This window comes from Hoplias malabaricus, chromosome Y (genome assembly GCF_029633855.1).
Source record: "Hoplias malabaricus isolate fHopMal1 chromosome Y, fHopMal1.hap1, whole genome shotgun sequence".
NCBI classification, from domain to species: Eukaryota; Metazoa; Chordata; class Actinopteri; order Characiformes; family Erythrinidae; genus Hoplias; species Hoplias malabaricus.
The window spans coordinates 76,430,842-76,458,058 of record NC_089820.1 but is presented as its reverse complement, the minus strand read 5'-3'; the positions used below and the strand labels follow the sequence as shown (position 1 = coordinate 76,458,058).

Here is a 27,217-nt window from a genome sequence, read left to right as displayed (position 1 = left end):
GTAGAGCTACCGTTATTGGTCGATAACATTCTGTGTAAACATTTAATTGTTCAGTCTGCACGTTAGTAGTCCCTGTTTACGTCAGGCAAAGCTCGAGTACCTACCCTCATCTCGAGCAGCTATGCCGAAACGTAAATTTAAGTTCTCGGACGAATTAAAAAAATAAATTCCCATGTTTTGTGTAGCAAATAAAGGTGTAAGGGACCTAAAAGCACACATAGGCTCAGCTAAGCATACGTCGGCGAGGGGCGAGATCTCATCATCCCCCCCCCCCTACCTAAACACCAGTGTGAGTGAGTTCGCTGTTCACCCAATGCAGAAGTCGATTTCCATTGTACGCTTGTACTTAATAAAGCATGTGACTAATCACTTACTAATTAGACAAAAAGCTGGATTTAAGGGTGGATAGTTCACATCTTGTAAGTGGACCATGATTTTCTCAGAAAGCTTGTGCTGTTTACCATTTGAAGGGAGTTTAAGGTGTTTACCAGTCCTTGCATGATTGTTATGAGTCTTGTTCTCATGGTATCTTACAATACTATTTCGTATCATGAAAAACATACCTCATGAATTGTATTCACTGCTGGAAATCTGTAAATTAATTTAAAAAGATACTTGTCTCTGCCTTTTAAAAACAGCTTGCAGTCATCTTGAATTTCCATTCAATTCACACCTCTGTGACATATGTGAGCATCAGGTGCATGCGTTTTGCAGCGCAATATGTGACTGACTCAAAAGAAGAAGTATCACTGCATTATTTTGTCTCCTTCTTCTGCATTGGTATTCAGCTCACATCCCTTTTCTGCCCACATCCTCTCTCTCTCTCTCTCTCTCTCTCTCTCTCTCTCTCTCTCTTTATGAATGCATGTGTGTATGTCTGTGTGGGAAAAGCTGAGCTCTGTGGCAGTGGCAGCATGAGGTTGTGTGGAGGATGTGCTCTGCTTTACAATGAGCTCATTAACCTTGGGAATGATGGCTGGACCCTGTGGACGGCTGCCCCTCCTTCCTGGACCAGAGATACCGTAACCACAGGCAACCGCCATCAGATCGCAGTCAAGAGCCTGAGAGATGATGATCTTAGGAAACACTCCTCACCATCGCCATCACAGCTGAGATTACTGTGTACACCCCCTAGGCTCTCTTAACATTTCATTACGCCTAATTCTGTATTACAGGTTAATAGCCCACGTTTCAGTACCGTGTTTTGATGTGAGAATATATCTAATTATGCAATAAATGCATTTAACCCTTATTTCAAAATGTAGCTGATGAACCAAGGCCAAATTGCATCCACATTGTGATTACTTAATACTTACAACCTTTGTTTGTTTGTAACAGTCTACTTAAACACAAAAAAATAGCAATAAATAAATAAATGCAGATTCGAACAATACGTTTTCAGGTATTTCTTACATTTAGTTGCAGAAAAGATGAGAAAACTGACGAGAGTCACACATTGTTTTCAGTTTAATCACATTCATAATTCCATTGCAATCCATCATGGCCGTCATATCACAATACCACGGTCAGTCCCATACACATGATGTAGGGCTTGACCAACAGGAAAAATTAATTACCAATAACATTTTAAAGAGGTAAACATTCTTTAAATTCAATATTGTAGACAAACAGTGCTGCACTGATGGATATAGCTGTGTTAAAGGGGCACTCAGGCCAGAATCAAAGAAATAAGCACTGCTTTATCTGCTGTAAAAATGTCACTCTGCCTCCTTAAGTGTGTGGAAATTAGTCTTTAGAGTGAGATTTCCCAGATGCTCCCTCTTCGGATGATGTATCTTAAGAGTGGGTGGAACATTTGAAAATGTGGATACTATAAAGTGGGTGGCAGAAAGAGGCAGAGAGCTACTATAAGGACTAGGAATGTGCTTATCATGTCAGTGTTTATTAGGCTCTACGTCAGTGATATATTTGATTAATACAGGGGTGAGGAACCTTTATTCCACTGGGGGCAATATTAATATTTCCATTTCTGGTTGTGGGCCACAGACTGCAACAAAGTTACATGATGCCAAATAATACAGACATCATACTCCTTCAGAACACTCCTCGAGATAAACGAGCCACGAAGAATTTCGTTATCCATTTTTTCTTAAAAGACTTGGTTGGTTGATTACAGAAAAGCAGCTATTGGATGAAGTTGCGACCATGGATCTGCATTGTATTTTGCATAAACAAATGGCTTTGGTGTAAAGCTGAAACATACAGCCAATAAAAATCTAGGAACAATTTACGGTTGAGCAGAGGATCGTATGTGGCCTGTGGGCTGGAAAATCCTCACCATTAGCTAAAGGCATGCTGGGTATTGAAGTGAGAGCAGATGGTCGAAATAAAACCCTATAAGGATAGAAAACACTGAATTCTGTCAAACTAATGAGCGCAATGCAGCACTAAATAATAATAATAATACAAAAAAACAACAAATTCAGTTGTAAATTTGTGCCAGAATGCCCCTTTAACTTTTACTGTGAAATGCAAAACAGTAAGAAAGTCTCAAGCAGCTGCTGTCTTTAGGACACTTTCACGTATTCAAGGAAATAATTAACACAGCATACTGGTCATTCTGTTGTTCAAATTAAGATCAGACTTCTAAATTATTATGATTAGATTCTATGCTAATATTTTTAAATTAATGCTGTACTAGAAAAATTGACAATGAAGTATCTGTATATTCTATAGAGTCCGGCCCTACTGTCCAAATTTAAAACAATATGTTCCAGTGTTTACTGTTCAAAATGTAACTGTTAGCCACTAAAAACCTTCAAAAAGGCTTTGCAGAACTCAGCTTTTAAAAACTGACATCCGGAAAGTGCACATTTGCAAAACTGACAGCTCAATGCTTCACAGTAAAAAAATCTCATCTGTAACAAGACGTCTCAAAACACGTAGGTTGCAGTTTTACTGGGAGCAGGAGTTGGGCTTGGTTTGCTGGGTTACAGATTGAGTCTTATTTGAATAGACCACAGCAGCAAAAAAAAAAAAAGTATATATATATAGAGCTTGTAAAATTTCGTCCCACATCAGCGGAAGAGAAAATGCATTGTGAGCTATAAAAATGAGAATGCCGGGGAAAAGGCTCTGCCTCTTATTATGAGGTGTTCGAGCTCGTACAATCACAGATATCTGTTCGGCAGATGGAGAATCGTTGTGAAAGCCGCAGAAATCTTTCAACATGCAGAAGCAAGTAGAATATTTGTGCTTCCTGTCACAAGCTGCAGAGTCAGTTTGATCTTGTGCTCAAAAAAAAATACACCCACGTGTAGATTCTATTCTCTACAGTTCATAATTCCTACCGTGACTCAGTAAACAAAGCCTTATTTCAAATCTGACTCTAACTATAATAAACATTTCTAACGTTTTCAGTTGTGTTTTTTTCTCCCCTGCATCAGTAATTCCATGTAAAACCATTGTAAAACACTTCTCTTCAAATGAAATATAGAGATTTCACACATATAATAAACTCTACTAAATTTCTGATAGAAATCTAAATATAAGTAAGAACACATTGTTCAAATGTCTGGAATCAGTTTTCGTACCAAATAGAAATTCTACCACAGAGTTAAATATAATAAAAAGTTTTATGCAACGCTAGGTTTAAGGTTATATACATAAGAAATATGAATGTAATGATTTAAAATGATCTTTAAATGAATTGTTAAATGAAGAAATACTATTAGAATTTCATGTTCATATCTTCTTTCGTGTTGATAGGAAGTGATTCTAAATATTTCTTTCATATGTCATTGTGTGACATATGTTTCCACTGTGGAAAAGAATATAATTTAATTCTATAACCCGTTCTAGCATCACTCTAAATGCTGTTTTTACTCTTGATTCCAGACATGTGAACATCAGTGTGTGAGATATGTTTGAGTGTATAGTCCACAGTTAAATTATATGGCTGCATATTTGTCAGTTGATCAATATTTTATCTAAAAAAAATAGCTAATATTCCGCATTCAACATCTTCCCTGCATCTCAGCACGGTAGTAAAGCTTATTATTTGTAGTGCATGTCGTTTATAACCCTTACTCACACTAAACCTATTCTACTAACCACAAGGTCCACCACGGGTCAGTGGACCTGACCATAACGTCACTTTATACCAGCCCCCTTTATACAACAGAAGCCAGAAATGGTGCCATATTACCTTTTAAAGCTTTGATTTGTGGTATTGGATCATGTCTATGTCCAGTGTGTACTGATGAGACATGAGTGGTCAGTGTTTTCAGGGTGAAGTGACCACAAGCAAATGTAAGAGGCTAGATAGATGTGTCATTAGAGTTCCCTCAAAGTCTAGCAGCCTCTATCTCCTATATAGACAGTTGTGTGTGTGTGTGTGTGTGTGTGTGTGTAAACCCTTCTTGTTTATGGACAATCACTGCCATCGTAGACCACCGTCTGCTCCACTCTGAGTCTGTAAAGCACTTTCTTTGAGATGAACCTAAAAACAGGGTCATGAAATACATCATTCAGAAAGAGAATTAGGAACATTCCAACCCCTATCTGCTGCATGTGTAGCTTATGGTATATTGCTAGGGTCGATATATTTAATATTTAATGTGTGAAAATCTGGACATATCTATGTACATGTTTTTCTGTTCTAATTCAGCAGAATGTACCAAACTTGTAAATACAGACCTGGAGAAAGAGTTGTCGAAGATTAGGGAGTATTCTCCAGGGTTGCGAGCCTTCAGCTGACCCTGCATGTTTTCTTTATGAGAATTACACCTGGTCAGAGGGATCAGGACCTTTAAAAAATAAAATAAAAAAGCAAAACAGGAAGGCGAAAAAATGAGACAGAGCACACTTTAGGATCCATGGAAAGGGCTCTGAAGTGATGGAGCTTCATTTATGACCTTGTTTTGTTAGTAATGTCCCAGTACCCTGTTTCACTAATATTCTCATAGCTGAATGATATCAAAGCCTCACAGAAATGTTCTAAATTGAATGCAAATTCTTTCCAGATAAGTGAAAGCTTTTACCTTGGCCTGTTCAAGTGGTGTGTCAGTGCTCTCTCTGTACACCACGCTGAAGGAGATGCTCTTTGGTGCAGAGGAGAAAACCCAGCTGATGATGTGTCCAGCACTATCCACTGTGATGGGGATCAGGCTGTAACAGCTAGACTTGATGAAGAGCTCTCGGAAGTCCTCTCTGAACCCAGCAATTTCCAAAACAGAATATGGCACAGACAGTCTGTAAAGAAACACAAAAGAGACACAAAACCCACAGACACATGACTGTAGAGGTCACTACATGCAGGTGCTGTCATACTGGAAAGACATGGGCTTCATATAAATTTTTACTACAATTTCAGGAGGTGCGCTTTAGAGATAAAAGAATAATATTAAATATTATTAATATTTACTTTCAAATATATTGTTTGCTATTTCTGGTGATAGAAATGACTCTGCAATTTCTACATTTCAATGTATGTGTATCTGTATCAGGGCAGCACGGCGGCGCAGCAGGTAGTGTTGCAGTCACACAGCTCCAGGGACATGAAGTCCCACTTCAGGTGTCTGTCTGTGAGGAATGTGGTGTATTCTTCCTGTGTCTGCGTGGGTTTCCTCCGGGTGATTGTTTGTGAGGAGTGTGGTGTGTTCTCCCTGTTTCTGCGTGGGTTTCCTCTGGGAGACTGTCTGTGAGGAGTGTGGTGTGTTCTCCCTGTTTCTGTGTGGGTTTCCTCCCACAGTCCAAAAAGTAGTTAGGTGTGAGTGTGAGTGAATGTGTGAGAGTGTGTCGCCCTGTGAAGGACTGGCGACCCCTCCAGGGTGTATTCCCGCCTTGCGCCCAGTGATTCTGGGTAGGTTCTGGACCCACCACGACCCTGAACTGGATAAGCGCTTACAGATAATGAATGCGTCTGTATCAGCAGATAAGAACCTAGAATATATCAGAAAATGAGTCAGCCCATATCTTATTATTTAGGGTGTAAAATGGACATTATTGAAAAAGTGAACATACGTGATCTCTCCAGACTTCAGAAGGCAGAGCTCTGCATCCTGCACTGAGGTCACCAGCTCCTCTGTCTCCTCTGTGGTGACATCACCACCACTGCCACTGCCACTGCTTCTGTAATATGTAACAAACCCACATCAAACACTGAATATTCCAAAGAATACTATAAACTCCATTGCTGTGATATATGCCACTAGTTATTATTGTATGCCAACTAACACATTTTCAATCATAGTGTAGGCAGAGATACTGTAAAACCTGACATGAAAATGTGTGTGTGTGTGTGTGTGTGTGTATGTGTGTGTGACTCACAGCTCATCTAGCCCTTGGTGTGCACTCCCAGGGGTCAGAGCTGTGGTGTATGGCAGTGAGTCTCCATCATAGATGCAGTTGACCTCCTCATCTGTGATGATGTCGTACGCTGCGTCGTCTGGCCGGGGGGACTGCAGCGCCACTGTGTGGTCCAGATAGGGCATCACGGTCATTACACACTTCAAACCAATTAGGCCCAGATCACAGTGATATCACGGTAAGCAGCTTTCTCAGATTACTATGTCATTTCTGGCACATTGTCCCTGACTGATGTTATCCAAAGTGCTGAGAACACACAGCCACACACACACACACACACACACTGCTGGTGGACTATCCTACCCTCTGTTTAACTGTCTCTTTGAAATATGTCTCTATGCACTGCAACACAGTTACATACCTTCTCTTCAAAACTCTTTATAGGAGGCAAATTAGAATGGCGTTTTTTATCTAGAAAGAAATCATCCCACATCTGTACCTAACCTCTCTAAACGCTGAATGCCATCAAATCCTAACCAAAATATTCCAGCATCTAATTTATATCCTTCCCTGAATATTTACAGGTTGTTGCTGGAGGAAAAGGGGTGAAACTAGTAACAACCATCTTGTAGCATGTCAGCACATTTTCTCAGTGTTTATACACATCAGAATTAAGTATTAAATAGTTATCTACATCAGAAAATGAGCCTGTCCTATAGTTCTGTGGTGATCTCTTTCTTACCTGTGACGCTGGGCATGCTGGCCCTGGTGGGTGTGGATGCCAGGGGACTGTTGGATGGCTGGGAGGGACTGCCCAGCTCCTCCTGAGGATGCCGTTCTACGACAGCACTGTGTTGTGTGTAACAGTCTTTACAGCAGCGCTCTCTGCTGCCGCCCTGCTGGGTGCTAACTGTATTGCTGCAGCAGTAGTAGCAGAAAGGACGCCCACACAGCCTGATAGAGACAGTAATACAAAGATCAGACTCTGGCGATCTGCATACACCCTAAACTCAACCAAATAATACCAGCTCTGTGGGGGATTGGTAGAGTTCTTTATCAATGAAGAACAGGCCCGTGTAATGTGTTGCTTACTTGCAGTTGTGTCTGCGAAGCCACCAGCTGAACTGTGTGTGGCAGCTGAGGCAGTAGGGCAGATCTTTATCTGTCTGCTCCTCAGCTCTCAGCTTCTGTTCGAACTCCAGAGCGTCTGACTTCTGCCATAGTGCATCCTTGTCCCTGTAGGGGGCGCCAGAAAGCCATAAATCACACCTCTTAATAATGAGTTTCAAAATGACTAAAATCACAACTTGAGAAGAAGTGCAGTCATTCGCAGACGTTTGCACAACACTTAATGTAAAAGTTGCAACATTTAATATGGTATTTTCCCGCAGACCTGTGATTTCAGATCATCCGTCACACCACCAGGCCTTTACAAATGTATGAAATTTCATCTCATGGAAGAGGTTTGATAGTGATGGTGTGATTAAGGCTACCTAATAAGCTCAATAAGCCTTTCCTCCAGGTTCCTCTTAGTGCGGTAAAGATCATCTATCTCCGCAGACGTCTTCAAATCACATGTCTGTTTCTCCAGAGACATCCTGCGCAGGTCCTCACTCAGGTCCTGACACGCTTTCTGGGCCAAGGCAAATCCTTCCTGAGCTCTGACACAAACACAAACACATCAGCGTGGGAGCACACTGCCCCAGAAACATCAGAGATGACACAGCACAGCTTCTTGAAAAAGCATCATTGAATTGACTCACTTTGACAAGTCCTTTTTCATTTGGTTTAGCTGGTCTTCTTTCTGAAGAAGCAGAGCGTCAGAGTTTGCAACGGTGGTGGTCTTCTCTTCAATCATCTGACTGTAGCTCCGGTTAACAGCCTTCAAAATAAATAGAAAATACAAATATTTATAAGTATATGGGATTAGTGGGTAACACTGTTGCTCTTTGCACAGCAGGTTAGGGATTGATTCCGTGCCCAGGTCATTAAACCATGCTATACCTATAGGTTTGGTGACAGCGGCTATAAGTACAACCTCATTTCACAGGGATTAACACACTCATCTCATTGTGTAATTTATGAAGACTTTGTATCTACACTCCTGTGCTGCTAATTTGCATATCGGAAGTGTCTCACTATTCAGTACTGCCAGGCATTGTTTGTGACATCTGCATTTTACTGTTTTTTTGCACAATAGGTCACACATTCATTGTGTTTCCCATTTATAATTAGTTTTTTTACAAAGCCGAAAACAGACACAATATGCCCTGTTATAAACTCTACAAGACAGACACAGTTCTCAATTCTTCCAAAGATACGTCTTTAAATGGTGTTTTGATGATAGTGGAAGTGACCTCTGTCTAACACCGTCATCAAAAAAACAGACAGACTAAACTAACATTTGGATTTGTAACTAAGAGAATGACACTAGTAAACAGGATTAGAAACTGCGGTTGAAAGCGCACATTCTATTACAACTGATGCTTGATACGTAAACAGAACTGTAACTGAACAGTGTCAGCAAGAACAGACTATCCATAACAACATACAATTGTACTAGGTGTACAGATAACGGTATGAACTTGAGCACATATGCCTCTCATTAAACAGACAAAAATGAGAGTGGTAAAACTACAGAGATCTGCAGAGATGTAGAACATGTGAAATGGTCTAATGTGTGGTGTAAACCAAGATCAGAGTCCAAGCTTGAAAGCTTGACCCCCAGAGTGAGGAGGTCTGGTAACTATGGAAATAATGGCCAATTAAGCAGTCTGCTGCAATAATGAACGAACTGACATCTGAAATCAATGTCAGTATTTTATGTGTTATGATGCTATATGCTTTAATAAGGGTAGCTAGTTATTCATAAAACAATGGTATTAATGTCTGGCTAAAACAAAGAGGCTAAACAAACACGATCCATCCACTCTGCAGCATGCTTTTCTACCAGCGTGCTTGTTGTGCTGATTCTCTATCCATCCCTGCACTAATCTAAGTCACAAATTAGACAACAGATGCAGTTTCCCTGGGCAACAGGCCTGTGGAAGTGTACCTCGAGCTCTGCAAGTCTGGTCTCCAGGGTGGACACCTCCTGCTGCTTGGCATCCATCTGAGCCCTCACTGCCTGCAGCTCCTCATTTAAAACCTGCACTCAGAAACATCAGATCAGTGTGAGTAGTGAATTAGTGCTTTAGTAATCCACAAAGGCCCCTTCTTCCTGTTATTGTGGACAGTGTACATGCATAAAATTCTTTACAAAATAACATTTTATATTCAATGTAGAAATAAACGTAAATCAATTTTCAAACATGCTCTCACTGTAAAATAACAAAAAGACAGAGAATGTCTGAATTTTGAATAACAAGTAATAACTAATCAATATCCTATGATTAGTCCTTAGACTAGTTTGAAAGTACAGAATATTAACCTTCATCTGGTCTTGATGCTTTGTGATTTCCTCGCTCAGCTGAAGCTGGATATCATCCATCTGTTTCTGGCTGCACTCCTGCAGGCTCCTGGCCTCTTTCTGTGCCTCTTCCAGCCTGACCTGTAGTTCCTGCATGGCTTTACAGAGCTCCTCCTTTTCTTTCAGCTCCTCCAGGAGCCGGGCATTGTCCTTGCTCAGGACCTCCACCGAATGACTGAGAGTCTGTGCCTCCTTCTGCGCCTCCTCTTCCAGCTCCTGAAGCCTGGTGGAGAGCTCCTCCCAGCGCAGCTGGGCCTCTTCGTTCTGGCCGGTCAACATGCACACATGGACGCCCAGTTCTGCCGTCTCAGTGTTGGCCCTGTGCAGGGCTTCCCGGGCTTCTCCGTTCTCCAGAGCCAAGATGCTGTTTTGTTTCTTCAGCATGCGAAGGTCCTCACGCAAGGACGTCACTTGAGCCTGGAGGTCTGCTCTGGCCTGGCCCTCAGTGTCCCGCTCCTTCACCAGAGCTTCTTCCCTCTCTCGGTATCGAAGAAGCTCCTCAATGTTCTGGCGATTCAGTTCCTCCACCTGGTCCTTGAGCTGCTCAGTCAGTGCACGGAGATCCTCCCTGGAGGATTCAGTCACTTCCTGCAGTGCCTGAAGCTTCATCTTCTCATCTGCGTGCATCTGGACTTGCGCCCGGAGCTCTGACACCTCCTCCTGGAGTCTGGAGACCTCCTTCATGTTCAGTTCCAGCTGGGCCTCGGCTAGAGCGAGTCTGGAGGAAGCTTGTCCTGTCTCAATGCTCTGGTACAGGTAAATGTTTTTGGTCTGCATTGTGCTCTTAGATTCCTTAACGTTGACGTTATTCAGCTGGGGGTCAGCCTCTTTAGAACATGGTCCATTATCTAGATTTTCACGTTTCTCTTTCAGGAGAGCATGAAGTTCCTCAACTTCCTTCTCCAACCTCCCCATCTCCACTTCTCTGGCACTATTTTTGGTCTGGGATTCCTGGAGGCTCTCCTTCAGGCGCTGGTTCTCCTCCAGAACTTTCTTTTCCCTCTCCTCTACACCAAGTCCTGCCAAATCAAGCCTGTCTTTCAGCTGCTTCTCAGAGGCTTTCAGAGTGGCTACTTCTCTTTCCAGGGCTGCTCTGCTTTGAGCCAACTCTCTGCTGCTCTCTTCAGTCCTCTTGACTGTATGGAGCAATTTGGCATTGATCTCCATGAGATTGGTGCACTGGGTCTTGTACTCTTCAAGCTTCTTGCCTTGGCTTTCCAGCTTCTGAGGAAGTCCAGACAGTTTCCGGTTTTGGTTTTCCAGCTGTTGGACCTTCTGAGAGCTGTCTGAGAGCTCTGCATCCTTCGATTTCAGCTGCTCCTGAAGCAATACGATCTGACCATCCAGTGCCTCCTTTAGGCCATTGCTCTTCTGCTGCAGCTCCTCATGCATTTTTCTTGTCTCCTCCATCTGCTGTTCTCTTGCCTCCAGCAAGCCCTGCACATCCTGAAGCTGGGTGTGCAGGTTGCCTGCTTCCCTCTCCTTCAGAGACAGCGCCCCCTGGAGGCGGTTAATAACTGCACGAAGCTCATCGGCCTGTTCTAGTGCAGAGCCTCTCTCTTCCTCAGCAGACCCTCTGAGCTTGGCTAGTTTCTCCTCACTCTCTTTTAGCTTCTCCTCTCGAGCCTTAAGCTCTTGGACCAGTCTCTCAGCCTTCCTGCCTCGATCCTCACTCTCGCGTTTGGCCTCCAGCCTCTCAACTTCCACCTCTTTCAGCTTGCTCAGCAGCTCCTGGATCTTCCAGGCCGAGTCACAATAGCTGGCCACCTGCTGGCCTTTCTCACTCAGTGCCCCATCCAGCTTAGCTAGAAGCTCCATGTTTTTGCTCTCTGCAATGCAAAGCCTTTCCTCGAGGTTTCTTGATGCTTCCTGGGTCTCAGATTGATGGTGTTCTGACAGATGCCCGTTAGACTGCTCTGCTTCCTGTTTGCTGGATGATTCCGCTGGCTGATCGCTCTGCTTATGTGACTTCTGACTGGTTCTCTCAGCTGTGATTAGTTTCTCTTGGAGATGACTTACCTCCAGCCTCAATTCTGCAGCTTCATCGGTGAGCAATCGGACCTGCTCCAGAAGCTGTCGCTGCCGTAGCTCTGACTGGTCAAGTTCGATTCGTAGGTCATCTGCAGCACTACAAGAGAGTTCACCTAACTCTCCTAGATCCCCAAGCAAACTGGTGCCTAAGTCTGGGCCGGGGAGGTATTCCTGGGCCTGCTACAAAGAAATGGATTTAAAGTACTCTTCCCAACGGTTCTTTTCAGATATTAAATACTGCATTGATGTAGCTTGTAACCAATTTCTCTCTCTCTCTCATTTATTTCAAAGTTTACAGGAGAAGGCAAAACATGCTTAACATACATATCAATCAAATAGCTATACTGATTTTAAAAGTAATGTAATTTTGAATTTCTACTGGCTCATTCATCACTTGCTGTAGGGGCATGTCTTTGATCTGGTCAAAACTGATATACCCAAATTTCAAATCAAAGAATAAGGCACATATTATATGACGTTAAATGAGTCAACTGAACTGAAGCAAGCATCAGATTCAAGCAGCATCAGACACAACACAATGGAAAATGAGAGAGGGCACTTGTTACTCAAAAGGAACTCATAGAATGACTTTTAGACACAGCTGCATGTACAGAGGTGCGTGATTGTATGATGCTGTAAAAAAAAAACCTGTAGAACGGAAAGTAAACCTGTGAGTAGGTGCTGACTAGACTGTTCACACTTGAGCATCGACTGGGTGGTCTCCACACATGGGAAGCTGAAGAGCCAAGAGTCCTCCTACAAACATCAAAGAAAAAACAAGAAACTGTATTTGAAATATTGTACTCCCGTTGTCCTCAGTTTAGAGTTTAGGTGTAGCTACTGATCCAATTTAGACTTTTATAAATCAGTAAATAATACGAACAGGGTCTACACTTAAATCAAGATCAGCAGTGTTTATTTTTAAATGATTGCTGAGAAGTACAGCTGCTCGTTATGTGCATTATGTTAGCGTGCTTTTTCAAAACCACAAAAGGATGTGGTCGTAAACAAACATGTCTGAGTTGAATTAAACAGGAAATCAGCATCGTGTAAAATGGTGTAATGGGGTTTTAGCAATGAAGGGCATGATTGAACCATGTCTCAAAAAAAAAAAAAAACCACATGAAAATCCACTAAAAACACATTTTGTAATGTTGAGTTTTTGGTTGTTATTTTATTTCTGGCGTGCCTGTGTAGTTTGTGCTTGTTAGCCTTGTTTGAGATGCTTAATTTAAATAAAATATTTAAATTCAAGAAAAATGTTTTAGTTAAAAACATAATAAATACAAATATTAGATATGAAACCGTAATCAAGCCAAACTCTAAGTTTTCATATCAGTATTAGTATTTTACAGAGGTGGGTAGTAACGCGCTACATTTAGCAACATTTTGGACAAATTGTACGTATAAGAGTAGTTTTAATGCAGCATACTTTTTACTTTTACTTGAGTATATTACATTGCACTATATTCTGTTTGCTACCCGCTACTTGTTTTTATTGATCCGGCCAATGCACGATCTCTTTGTTTTGTTTTGTTTTTTGTCGAGACTTCCAACAGAAACTCTGTCACATGACTGTCAGCGACGTTTGACTCAATGTACAATGGCAGAGACAACATAATCTCTGCCTATTGAGCCCATTGTTTTGTTAGTGAACAGTAAATACACAGAACTACACACACACACAGTTTATGGTTTACATAAACGTATGTACAAACTGCTTTTTTCTTCTTGTATTTATACTTTGTAACCTCTACCTATTGAGACCATTGTTTGTTATTAAGTTACTGTGACTGAATTTAATTTATGGTACTTTGTTATGTTTTAATTTATTATTGTTTTAGTTGTTTAAGGGATATTCTCCGGCTCTGAATTTGAGTAGGTTTTTCTCTTAGTACTTTTTACTCTTATTTAAGTAATTAATTGGGTGACTACTTTTTACTTTTACTTGAGTCATATTATTCTAAAATAACAATACTCTTACTTGAATACAATTTTTGGCAACTGTACCCACCTCTGGTACTTTAGCAGAAAAAGATCTATTGCACAATCTCAAGCTAGGTATTATACAGTAAGTTCTTGTTAGTAAATACAGGCCAAGAAACTGCCTTTAGAACCTGGCGAAGATGGGCCACTCTGAGTCTAGATCATATCCTCTGGATGCCACATCGAACTGGACCTCATTCAGTTCGTACAGGTGATTGATGATGTCAGCATTGAGGTAGGATTTCAGAAAGGGACTTCGGGCATAGTACCAGTCACTGTATGAAAAGAAACATACTTTATGTATTAAAAAACATATGACATGAAATAAACATTTAAATATGAACAAATTAATGAAGAAAACCAAAAGGTTCAGTTTCATTATCTTATGTATTTTAAAGGAAGCATCACCTACATGTTTTAACGATAAAAGGGGAAGGGAGAATTCTTCTGAAATGTCAGAAAGAAGGAACTAAGAAAAACTAAGGAACAGAAACATTTGTTTTATGAAATTTATTGAAAGTATTGAGAACTGTAAGGTTTTAAAGCGAGGAGGGCACAGCATTTTTTAACCCATTTTTGGTAGATTCAGGTGCGGCATTTATAAAATACACCTTGCATGTTGTTTTTATTTATTTATTTCACAGTGAAAAAAATGTCAAATTTTCAGGAACTGAGATTTTAGAGCAGATATATATGAATTTGGATATTCTAATTTATACCAGGCTAGTTTCCTTGCAGCAGTCTAAATATACTTCAGTTATTTCACTACTGTGATTTTGGTTCACACCAGAAAGTAGTTTTTCACACAGTCGGTGCCAGGCCTGTGACCTGGCAAAGGAACCACAGTGGAAATAATGTTGAAGTACAACCAGCACTTCTTCAGATCTTAAGCACTTCATAAATTCATAATTTACTTGCAGTCTTTCTCTGAAATGCATTGTTTCTCTGAAGCAATTATTTTCTTTGACGTACTGGCTTGGCAAGTACACTTCCAGTCATTTCTTACTTCCTCATTGCTAAAGTGAACTTTCAGTTCAGTTTACAACATGAGGAGACAAACACAGTGGTTTTGGTATTGATTTCACCTTGTGTTTGTACGCTTTCTGTTGCAGGTCTGTAGTAGAAAGAGTTCCCAACACACGCTGTGTGTCCAAAAAGACACTGTAGATACAAATGTTCAACTGGTTGGTGTGATACAGTGGTAAAACCATTGGCTCACATGTGAGAGGCCTGGGTTCGATTCTAGGTCTGGGCAACCAGTCTGTGTTACACCAATAAGAGTCCCTGGGCAAGACTCCTAATGCTGCATTAGCCAGAAACGTAAATATAAACTCTGCACACACGACTTATAGAATGTGATGCAAGCCATAGGTCACCATGCCCAATGCCAATCATCAGCCAGAGAAGTATAAAGCATCACAAGCTCAAAAAAATAAATAAATAAAATCCCAGTATTGACACTCTTTGTTTTGTTTGTATAATGAAAGCCCCATACTGAGTTTCAACACTTACTGAAGATCCATAGTTTTTTTCATTGACATTCCTGTTCAAAACTAGCATTTACAATGTCATGTAGTATGTATCCCTCCCACCTTCATGTTACACCCATCAAAGATGATTATATCTATAACCTGATAAAATACACACTAGATCAGGGGTGTCAAACCAGATACACGGAGGGCTGTGTGGGTGCAGGTTTTCTTTCCAACCACGGAGAAGCCACACCTCATTCCAGCTGTTTTTAATCATTGGATCTAATCAATAGATCTTGACTTTCAGTAATGTGGGGCTTTTGCGTGGTTGAAAAGAACCCCTGCACCCACACGGCCCACGGATTTGGTTTAACACCCCTTCACAAGACACTGCAGTGACAAATAAGGATGTTTAGAAACAGATGTAGGATATATACCTTTCATTTGGGCCAGAGTGGTGCTTTAAATCAGTGGTTCAGCCAGTTTCCCGCTGATGTATCCAGCCTCACAGCGATACACTAGTGAAAACTTAACCCCTGGTTCTTAACAAATCTGCTGTTTCTGTTCACTTACCTAGTGACTTTTTGGTTCATAAGACACTGCTGAAGAGTGTCTGCTAGTCTCTGGTGCACCAGGCAGTAACGGATGAAAGCTCGTCCTTTCCCCAGTGATGTTTTCAGCTGTGGCACAAAGAGGAAAATTCAAAGATGAATAATATTATATTTGTATCTGCCAGCTGATTAGGTTCATTTAATCAGAAACACCGGACAACACCACAATATCGCTCAACTGTTTCTGTGCAATTTACAAACCCAATTCCAAAAGCATTTGGGACAAGAGATTAAATGCTTATATAAAAAGTCAATACAAATACTGTTCTAAAGGTTTTGAACATAAAATAATATAAACAATAATAATATTATTAAAAATGAAATAAAATCCATATAAATCTTGCATGGTTGTAAAGAAGCATCCAGGTAAGCACACTGAAAGTATTTGGACAAGTGTTTTGGACGCTCTGTTAATGGTGATGGTGTTACTGATGAAATGGCAGAAGAGTGCAAAAAACAAGGTTGGAATTTTTCTAATGAACCATTGCCACAGTGTGAGTCAACACAAGCAAACACCATGATGAGTGTCACTGCCACCTAAACCTGATCAGAACATTTTAACATTCTCTTTCATTCTGAGTTCTGTTTAACGACATGACATTAACTGTCATATTAACGGAGTTACGTCATGATGTTAATTCTCGAAACAATTCTATCTTGTGTATCTTCCATTACCAAAATTTGAAAAACCACAAAGCCAAAATACCCTATGCTCAGGCGAAAAGGTTAAAATTTCTGACCTGGTTTACTAGATTACCACCATTCCAGCCCACGCTGGGTGCTCAAGTGTTTGTGTGTTAGATATATGTGTGTCACCGAGTAACCCAGCAGATGGCTGGATTACAGTAAGTGTCCAAATTAAAGAACATACGGACAGCAGATGGACTGCCGCGCCACAGCTGACGGATAACACACCCACAGTGGACCGGGATTCCGTCAGAATCTTCCGTCATGTGCTAAGACATCTTACAGCGATCCCTCTCAGTCAGCTGTGTGCACATATCATCACTGTCGGAACAAAACCTTGTATCTCCATTTCAAAGCTGACCTTAACCCTGTGACAACATTTCATAATTAATGGGCCATTAGAAATGCATCCAAAAATCCTTCCCTGTTCCAGGAGGGGAATAAAGCATATGTTAACTTTCCTTTCAACTGAGATCAAACTAAGAAAATACTGATCTTCTACAAGACCAAATTTACAAGAGGAAGCCACAAACAGGAGTTGCCAAGTTAGCCTAACTACAACTAGCCAGAGCCTTTATATTGGCCAAGTATTGATCATAATAATTAGTTTTTAACTGACATCCCCCAGTTGATAGTGGATAAACATAACACACTTTTGACTGGTAAAACCCAACATGAGGCACTGTCTGAAATGGTTTACTACCCTCCTGGATTACGATCCCTGCAACAGTGTCCTATATAGTGAATATTGTAGCCAATAGTATATAGTAAGACATTTCATACACAGCTCCGGTATTATTACATAGTACTAATAGGGCCGTACTGATATGGAAACTTGGGGCTAAAGCTAATGTCCACCTTTTTAGGTTAGCAATACCTGCTGATGCCAATGCATTAATACAAAACTATTATAGTGTAATATCTAACACAATATAACATAATAAAGAGACACCCTTACAAATTAAATTAGATTAATTCTTGCTAAAAGCTATGCCTCCTTGGAAAATGTGAAAGATTTCAAGGTCAGTAGATCAATATTCTTTTCCCTGATACCAACACAGCACAGCTACTAAATCAAGAACAGCCTCCAAATTAATTTTGAGAGCTCTCTAACTCTACTGTAACACCTACAGTGTGACCAACCTCACGCCGTGTGTCTCTGTGACTTCCTGCTTCATGTTCCAAGGAGCAAAGCAAAAAAAAGTGAAGACAATAAACATCCAAATCAGGTAAACAAGGTAAAAACAAATAATAATAAAAAAACCTAGAAAGAAAGAAAAATTATGATGTGAAACTGTAATTGCACTTAGTTGAAGATGGGGTCAAGGCTGACCACAGCCATCTCTGTGCGCTCAGGTGTGTGTGTGTGTATGTTTTCCGTCTTCAGCACATGCTGTGGATTACCTCAGGGATAGACTTAACAAAGCGGATCCCGTCATTAGCCCCCTTTATCTTAGCCAAGCAGTCGCAGAAATAATCCCAGTAGTCTTTCCTACTGCCCAAAAATGTTGTCTTCTCTTTCTGGTCGAACTGGAAAAAGAGCAGTTGATAGCAATGTTCAAGTAACACATAGGGCTAGCATTATTGTACAGTGTTTCTGGGCTGAAAATATATGACCACGGTTGTTATTATTTTTAGCCAATTTTCTTCACATTTTGCACTAATTGCAGATTCCCTTCACTGTGTTGTTCATACCGAGGAAACATGTTACAGGGTGATAGGTGGGCACTTCTGATTCACTTCAGCTTTGCTAAATCATATAAAACATAAATATAGATCAAGTCAATCACACCTGCAACAGGTATTCCAGTTTAGACGAGAACTTCTGAAGACTGGAGCTGTCGTCTGTGATTGGTTCCCCGGTCTCTGCATGCTCCTTACTCAACTCAGCCACGGCATCTGCATAAGAACATATTCTATATGCTTTTCTCCATACTTCCTTGTCACACAGTAGTTCGAGGTGCCTGAACGCAAATATTGCTCTGTTAAGACATTCTAAATTCGTAGAGATATTGGTAATGTGATTAATCGGAATATGTGGTTGGGAAGGATATCCACAGGCCTAGAGTTTTACACTGCAGGTAGGAGGTTCTGCTACTTCATTTAATTACATAAAATTCCCTTTCTAATTCCTTCCTGTGTTTCTGTTCTGTGAATTCAGCTCCTTGACCTCTTTACTCTTGCTCACACTTCTCAATTTAGACTCTTAGCGTTCTATTTTAAACCAAAACGCTCCTGAAATGTATAGAGCAGAGATCACAATTCCCTACAAGCCAGGTCTCAGTTGGGTCACATGTGTCTGAGAAGTAAGCCCAAGTCCAGTCATGAGTTGCTGGCAATCGAGTCAGAGCAGAGTCTTAGCAGTGAGTCAGAGCAGTGAGTCTTAGGGTGAATCTCATTTAACCTTTTAGTCCTAACACAGCCCTACCCCTCCATTTTGCCTAGGGGTAGTGGAGTCTCAATTCTTGTTGGCAAAGAGTGGTAGGGCTTTAAACACCTTGGAACTGAGATTTGACAAAGGCACATTTTAAATTATGGGCAACGAATGCCTTGTAAATCACTGGCAAGATGGGGGTGCAAATGACCAAATAAAGCCAATAATCAACAAAGCCACATGCAGCAATTAAATTCACACGCCTGTGGCTACCAGAGCATTTAAGGAGGACACGATGTTTAAGTCCAGGAGATCTGATATTGCTACCGACAGGCAGCAGAACACTGGTGTAGAGCTGTTCTTTTTTTTTGTTCTGATGACCAACTTGTTCTGGTTCTTATTTTTACAGATAATGGACTCTCTAATGGACTATCTGCAAAGGGTCATGCACTTCCAGCCTCCTCTCACTATAAGGATATAGTTTGCAGTAATTTCTGATGCAAATATCCAACCTAATGTGATGTTTGATGTCTGAATACATCTCTCTCAGGTTGAACTAAACATAATTTGTTTAATGTTTTATTAAATACCATGCAAATCTCTGATGATCCTCTGGAGCTGGTTTTCTCCCACTGTTACTGATGCCATTGTGAAGCCAGAGGAAAAACTTGGTGTACAGGTTTACACTGCTCTCATTCTGTCTCTGTATGAAAACACATAATGAAGAAGGAAGTCATGAAAGTCACTCACGCACATCTAACCACTTTCTTTGCTTTTCAGTGCACATTCAAAAAATAATACTTCTAACTCTGCTTATTTGAAATAAAATGTTGTTTAAGATAATACATTATTTTAAATATGCATCAGCTCAACCAAAGAAATATTTACATGTGTAATAATTAAGTTTTTCCTTGTCATTTATGCACATTTTTAAACATAAAATAAACTGATTAAAAGTTAAATAGTGCAGTGTTTCCACTGACCAACTTTTTTTTTCTAAATATGAAATAATTTAGAATTTGATGCCTGCAACACACGTCACAAAAGTTGGAATTGATGCATTCATTATCTGTAACCGCTTATCCAGTTCAGGGTCGCGGTGGGTCCAGAGCCTACCTGGAATCATTGGGCGAAATGCGAGAATACACACTGGAGGGGGCGCCAGTCCTTCACAGGGCGACGCACACACTCACTCACATCTACAGACACCTTGAGTCTCCAATCCACCCACCAACGTGTGTTTTTGGACTGTGGGAGGAACCCGGAGCACCCGGAGGAAACCCACGCGGACACAGGGAGAACACACCACACTCCTCACAGACAGTCACCCGGAGGAAACCCACACTGACACAGGGAGAACACACCACACTCCTCACAGACAGTCACCCGGAGCAGGACTCGAACCCACAACCTCCAGGTCCCTGGAGCTGTGTGACTGCGACACTTCCTGCTGCACCACCGTGACGCCCCGGGATGCATGTTTTCCACTATTCCACAATCCATCTTTGCTTGCAATGACTGAGGCTTTAAATTTCTCCTGATTCAAATGGAATATTTCTAAATATAACGTGAATGTCTTGTAACTTGAATATCTCTCACAACTTTTCATTGGAAATATTTTCTTTATTTTTGTGTCAGCTAAATAAAGGGTTAATAAACTTAATAAAATGTTTCATAAATCACAGATTCCTGTTATTTTCCATTTGTTTATTTATTTACAAAAGTGCCCTTTTAGATCAAACATACAGGATTTACATGGATTACATGGTTGTAATGTACCTTTGAGGTGACTTGCCCAAAACGTTGGACTTTAGATTATGATTATGAAGAACCAAACCAAAGAAACAACGCAGTGACCACGAAACACCATCAGAAACCGTATAATTGAAGTGATACTGTTACTAAACGTGGGTCCCCATGCGCTGACGTCAATGTCTAGCCAATGACGGAGATACGACACAGACCCCTAACGTTACTGGGAATGTAAAAATCACTGGAAAAAAGAAGTTGTGACTTTCAAAACCCCGCAAAGCCTTGTTTATTTCCGTGTGTTTTGGTCAAGAGCGACGTTTTTTGCTCTTGAAGAAAAAGTTAATTCGACCATAAAATCATTCAATCATTTATTTCCACCTCTAAACAACAGAATTTCTCTCTGAGGGAATGGACCCAGCGCAAAAACACTGGCTTCATCTCAAACGGCTCAATGATACGTATGTAGTGCACTTTATAGATCACAAAAATGTGGCGTGAGCTTTTCAAATAGAGACCAACAACAGTCCGCTGATTAATATAAATGTCTATATTTTGACGTATATTGCAGTATTTTGTGTGAGAAACCGTTGTTCCACAATCCACCAAGTGCACTACGTAGGGAGCACAGAGCAATTTGAGTTACAGCCACAAAACATCATCACCACAACAGAAAAGTGCACCTGCTGATAACTCTTCTAACTCCACACTTTCTGGGAGAAACAAACGTGTACCAAACCCTCAATGGCACCGCGAGAAAGGGTCAATTTAAAACACAGGGGATTAATCCATAAACCACACGCAGGAATGAGAGATAAACAAGTGTAAACACATACTGTGTTTCCCACAGGAAAGATGATCCTCCAAATCGATCTCTGTAGAGGAGTGCTGGCGAGAAAATGGGCGGGGCCTACTGCTGAGTGACAGGCGTCTGAGCCAATCACAGCGCCAACCAAAAACACACAGGACTCTACAACACGGCTGGTTTGGTTGCACCGTATTAACACGGTAAATAAATCATGTGACTGGTGTGGAGCGCTCCGATAACCGCCATAATCCCGAAAGATGAGAGCTAATGTTTGCAGCTAGATGTTTAACATAAGAAAAACATTCACATTAACACAGTGGCATTAATCGTACAGCTAGTATTATATTTATAAAGTAAAGTTAAACATAGTTTCAAACCTAAACTGTTCAATTCCCAGGGTTTTTATTTATTTGTTTGGGGGTGGGAAATATGTATGTGTATAACACGTCGCCAAAATTATTAATACTAATTTTACTAATACTAATACTTATTTTCATCAGTTAATACTTATATTAACAATTGACTTTGAAAGTTTAAAATGTACTCGACATCTGCTGACACCCTCATTCATTTTCAGACTTTTTTTTTCAGATTTTTTATTTTATTTTATTTTTTTTTACAAGGACGTGTAATGGGTCACAATCTGCAGACATCAACACTAAAAGCTTTTTATTGTATAAAATAATTTTATTAAACACAGCTGACTTAAAAAGGAACGTCTACGATTGTAAGGAAATGCAGTTCTAAGGTGGAACAAAATGTTTGATGGAAATATTGACCGTTGCTTGTATGTGGCTGAAGTTTTAGCCTAAAATGACACCAGTGATACAATCCTAACTCCAGTTTTACTAGTAAGAACTCTAATTCAAGATCTCTCTAAAGTAGTTTTTACTGAGTGAAAATGAGAATCATAGATATCTGTAATTCAGTTCTCACTAGTAAACAATTGTATTTTTACTAGTAAGAATTGAATTAGAGAGCTCTCTAATGTAATTGGAGATGTCAAAAATGAAATTCTTACTGGGAAAAAAGGAACAGAGCTCCGTTTTGAAATCATTACTCATTCAAAAATCATTATTACTAGTACAAAGAAGATGTGACTAGTAATAAGCATAGTTTGAGAGCTATACAAATCAATTCTTATCAGTCAAAACTCTTTCAGCACATGCTAATTTATACCGGCTAGCATGCCTCTTCATCTTATCTGGTGCTTTCCCTAAACTACATTTCAACATGAGTCTCTCATGGTGTGTCTAAATCCCTAGCTATTCTAAAATCTGCTGCTTCTGATATCTCTCCATTTATAACTCATTTGATAAATCTGTGCTTTTTTTTTTAGGTACTATTCTGCCCTCACTTAAAACAGCTGCTATCACTCCTATACTGAAGAAACCTGGGTTAGACCCTCTGTGTTTACCCAACTACAGACGTATTTCTAATTTTCCCTTTCTCTCCAAAAACCTTGGAAAGAATTGTAGCCACTCAGCTGCAAGATTTTCTATCCTCAAATAAACTAAATGATCCCTTTCACTCTGGTTTTCGCACTTTACACAGTACAGAATCTGCTCCGGTTAAATTATCAAATGACCTACTGCTGTCTTTAGATGCCGGATTCCTTAATATCCTGGTTCTCTTGGATTTAACATCAGCTTTTGATGCGGTCAGTCACAACCTACTTATATCAAAATTATCATCTATTGGTATTTCTGGCTTTGCTCTTCAGTGGTTTCATTCATACCTTGCTGAGAAACATCAGTATCTTACTATTGATTCTCATAAATTTTATTTGGCCCCGGTAGATTGTGGTGTTCCTCAGGGATCTGTCCTTGTTCCTTTGCTTTTTATTATTTATATTTCTCCTCTTGGTCAGATCATCCACAAACATGGTTTAAAATTCCACTGCTATGCTCACGATATCCAAATCTACATCAGCACTTCTTCCCTCGCTGCCTCTGCCCAGGCTTTGAGTACATGCATTACAGAGTTAAACATCTGGTTACAGAACAACTTCCTCAAACGACTTGTAGACAAGTCCAACGTTTTATTAGTTGGAATGAAGACATTATTTTCAGATTTCTCAGTTCATATTGATGGTGCTGATATTAATCCAGCCCGTTCTGTTAAGAACCTTGGTTGCCTCCTAGATTCAAGTCTCTCTCTTGACTCTCAAGGTAATCTAGTCACTAAAACTGTGTTTTATTATCTGCGGAATATTGCACACTTGCGTCCCATGTTTCGTGACAGTGATGCTAAAATGTTGGTGAATGCTTTGATTTTTTTCTCATATTGATTTTTGCAATTCACTGTTCTACGAACTTCCAATCAAACTGTTAAACTGTTTTCAATACATTTAGAATTCTGCAGCTAGGGTCTTTCCTCAACCAAGCGTACAGCACATATTACACCTGTTCTCCAGCAGCTGCATTGGCTTCCTGTTGAGTTTAGGATTAAATTTAAAATTGTTTTTCACACCTTCAACCTTTTTTTACCCCACCCCCCTTTATGTAAAGCATTTCTGCAACAATGAATGAATGATATCAGGAAGTTAATATCTACTAATAAAAATTAAATTGTTGATATCAGAAATTCAATTTTCACTTGTTTCTGATATCAGGAATTTAATTTTTGCTAGTGAAAACTGAAATGGTGATATCAATAATTAAATCTTTACTAGTAAAATGTAATTAATACAAACGTGAATTCATTTTTACTAAGAATTACATTTTTAAAAATACCATTTTTACCAAATTACCAAATTTTTTTACTAGTAATAATTTAAATCCCACAGGTAAAATATATATTATTACATGTGAAATGTATAATTGTAATAGTTCTAATTGAATTATTACATGTAAAACTTACATTTAATAAATATAAATTATAATTAATAAAATAAAATAATTATTAAATAAAAATAATTTAAAAAATAAAAAATAAACCCAGAGCCAGTACACAATACTGTACATACTAAATTATTTTAGACACACCATTCTCTTGTAACATACCAGACTCTTGTATTGAAATGTATAAATGTCTAAGGAAAACACCAGAAGAGGCATGCTTTCCTCTTTCATAATATTTAAACAGATAGTTCTTTTTGCTTGAACTGTATACTGTTAGAACACTTTGACTTCTTGTTTATCAATATTAGTATTAATAATCATCGTTGTTATTATTAATAATTCATTATTGTTAATAATGATTCATGATTTATTAATCATTCACATTTCCTCTCAAAATCCAAAAATGACAGTGGACTTTGCAGAAGTTTGATACAACTTTATTAAATTTGTAGTCATTAAAGGAGCAGGAACACTCTTGTCTGTGATGTTTCTCTTTTCTCTGAGACCTCCTCCTGTAACAAAATGCACATAAGGTATTTGATAAAATCAGATTAACTGTGATCTTCAATATAAAAGTTGGGCATTTAAACCGTCTAACAGTGATTACGGGAAAGGGAAGACCCTCTATGTTAGTACACGATAGGATTCTGAACAGAGACTCAAGCATTCATAAATAATATTTTACAACTAAACGCTCTTTAATTCTGTTTCATGCTGAGCAAACAGACATCGGTGTGCATTTACCTCAGATCAGTATCTGGTAACGAGAGACGAACAGGTTTGTATTCACAGTAAAATCTTTAATGTTTCGTTTTAGAGAGAACATTACCTCAATATCTACATTTATTGTTGGAGTTTGCTGGTATTTCATTGTTTTAAAACTGTAAAGTACAAAAAGAATTCTTGTTTGTGTAAAATTGCTCACACTTTAATGTTGAAATCTTTTCTGTCTCTCCGCTGCTGAGCTGCAACGAATGCCTTGGGCACTTGAGTTGTCACTCAAAAACTCATTAGCCAATGCGAAGGCACCCCTGAAGGCACTCTAAAGACAAATTCTGGCAGAACCTTCTCCTATGCAGACTAGGATATAAGGAATAAGAGTCAGTAAAGGTATCCTGAAATTGTAACTGTGTTGTTACTGTTATCCCCTCAGGTGAGGGAAGACCAGTAGTTTGTAACTGTTGTTACTGTTATTATGTGTCATGCACTTGTCCTGTCTTGTCTGTTTTCCCTGCCATGTACTCTTGCACATGGCTCTGTTTGTTATTGTTCATGTCTCCACCCTAGTCCCACCTTTGTTCCTCCTCCTCGTCCATGTCTCATTTGTAATCCTGCCCCCTCATTATCTGTTTCAGGTGTCCCTTGTCTGTGTTGTATACTTAAGTTCCTTTGTCTGACTCCTTCTTTGTTGGACATTCCACATCCGTGTGTCTGTTTTTGGTGTCTTTGTCTTTGTCTCCTCCCCCTCCCCATCCCCATCCCCATCAAGTTGGTTTGTGTCTCTAGTTTGTTTCTCTGGTCTGTTAGTGTTTCCTTTCCTGTGCTTTGTGTACGTTTGTGGTTTCTGTCTGTAGTCTATTAGCTCTCTCTGTTCAGGTCTCTGTATAAGCTCTCTTTGTCAAGGTTTGTCTCTTTAGCTATCTCTGTCTGTTTAGTTCCCTCTGTTTAGGTTTAGTCTGTATCTGTCTCTTTAATCTAGGTATCTGTTTAAGTCTTTTCTGTCCAAGTCTCCCTGTCTAGGTCTTTCTTTGTCTAAGTATTCTGTTGTGTGATCCAATTCTGTCTGTCTTTGTTTTGTTATCTTATGTTTAAATAAAAGTGTTCTGTATTTTAGCAAGTGCATTCGCTTCCATCAGTCTGCCCTGCATTCCTGACACTGTGACTGGTATTTTTATAAGTGTTTAGATTTTCTGATCAAAAGAGGCCTGTTTGTGTTTTGTTGAAACACTGGTGTGTTACTGGTAAAAACTTAGTTTTATGGCTGTTCTTATATACTTTGATTGGGGGGGGGGCAGTACTTAGTTAGTTAGCTACTGAGGGAAACTTTTTTTGTTTTGTTTTTCCTCCTTCCTTACCTTTTGACTTCAAATGGCCAAAATGCTCATAAACATTGTAAAGTCTCCTGGAAACCTATTAACTATAGAAACAGCACATTAGTTAAGGGAGGGACTGAAATGCCTCAGTGGACTGAACCAGATTTTAAAAAGGTAATAGACAGCATAGTCAATAAGTACATCAATGAGCAAAAGAGCAGTCATTACTTTTCATCTAAAGGCTTTTCTGCAGACACAGAATGGAATCTTGAAGAATATAGATCAGCTTTAGGATATGGTATCAAACATGACTAAGGAGTACCTTTGTCATTAAGCAGTACTGGAAGTACAAACTGAAGTCCATGGAACACAAGCTAGGAGAATCTGAGGAGAAGATCTCTGAACTAGCTGATGAGTGTAAAAAGCATAAACAAGCTGCTATTAATGCACAGAAAACCTGTGAAAAACTTCAGAGATCACTGAAATCCCTTGAACTGCAACATGCCAAATGTAAAAGTCAGTCTTTCAGTCCTTCACCAATAGGCCATCTACAAAAGTCTTGTTACTCAGATTTAATTCCTCCAGCAACAGCCAGACTGTCTACAATTGGCTGCAACCAGCATGGGTGAAGAGACTAACTATTCTGATGGCAGTGACCATTCATCTTCTGAGGAGGACTCTGAGCATGGGCTAAGTACTAGCCATGGTAAAGTGATTGACACAAGGAAAGCTGAAATGAGGCCAGTGACAATCACATCCACTGAGGTACTTCACAAGAGAGGTGAAGTTAATAAAACCAGGCTAGACATTGGCCATGTTCCTTTGGATGCAGAAACCCTGGACAACCTGTCCAAGGAGTTTAAACCTCCAAGGCTTATAGGTTT

The 27,217-nt window shown here is 39.8% G+C and overlaps 1 protein-coding gene across 1 annotated transcript; it reads right to left on the bottom strand.

The window, feature by feature from the left end:
- Positions 1-1,484: 1,484 nt before the first annotated feature.
- Positions 1,485-21,609, bottom strand: LOC136679370 (FYVE and coiled-coil domain-containing protein 1-like). Its single transcript, XM_066657865.1, has 18 exons — positions 21,486-21,609; positions 19,491-19,603; positions 18,319-18,425; positions 17,931-18,056; positions 15,802-15,908; positions 13,888-14,031; positions 12,439-12,526; positions 9,701-11,950; positions 9,326-9,418; positions 8,034-8,152; positions 7,764-7,931; positions 7,363-7,506; positions 7,013-7,224; positions 6,292-6,433; positions 5,986-6,093; positions 5,004-5,214; positions 4,660-4,769; positions 1,485-4,462 (listed from the first exon to the last, which is right to left on the bottom strand). Exons 2-18 carry the CDS (start codon positions 19,546-19,548, stop codon positions 4,387-4,389), a joined length of 4,263 nt encoding a protein of 1,420 aa, XP_066513962.1. The 5' UTR covers positions 19,549-19,603; positions 21,486-21,609; the 3' UTR covers positions 1,485-4,386.
- Positions 21,610-27,217: the final 5,608 nt, after the last annotated feature.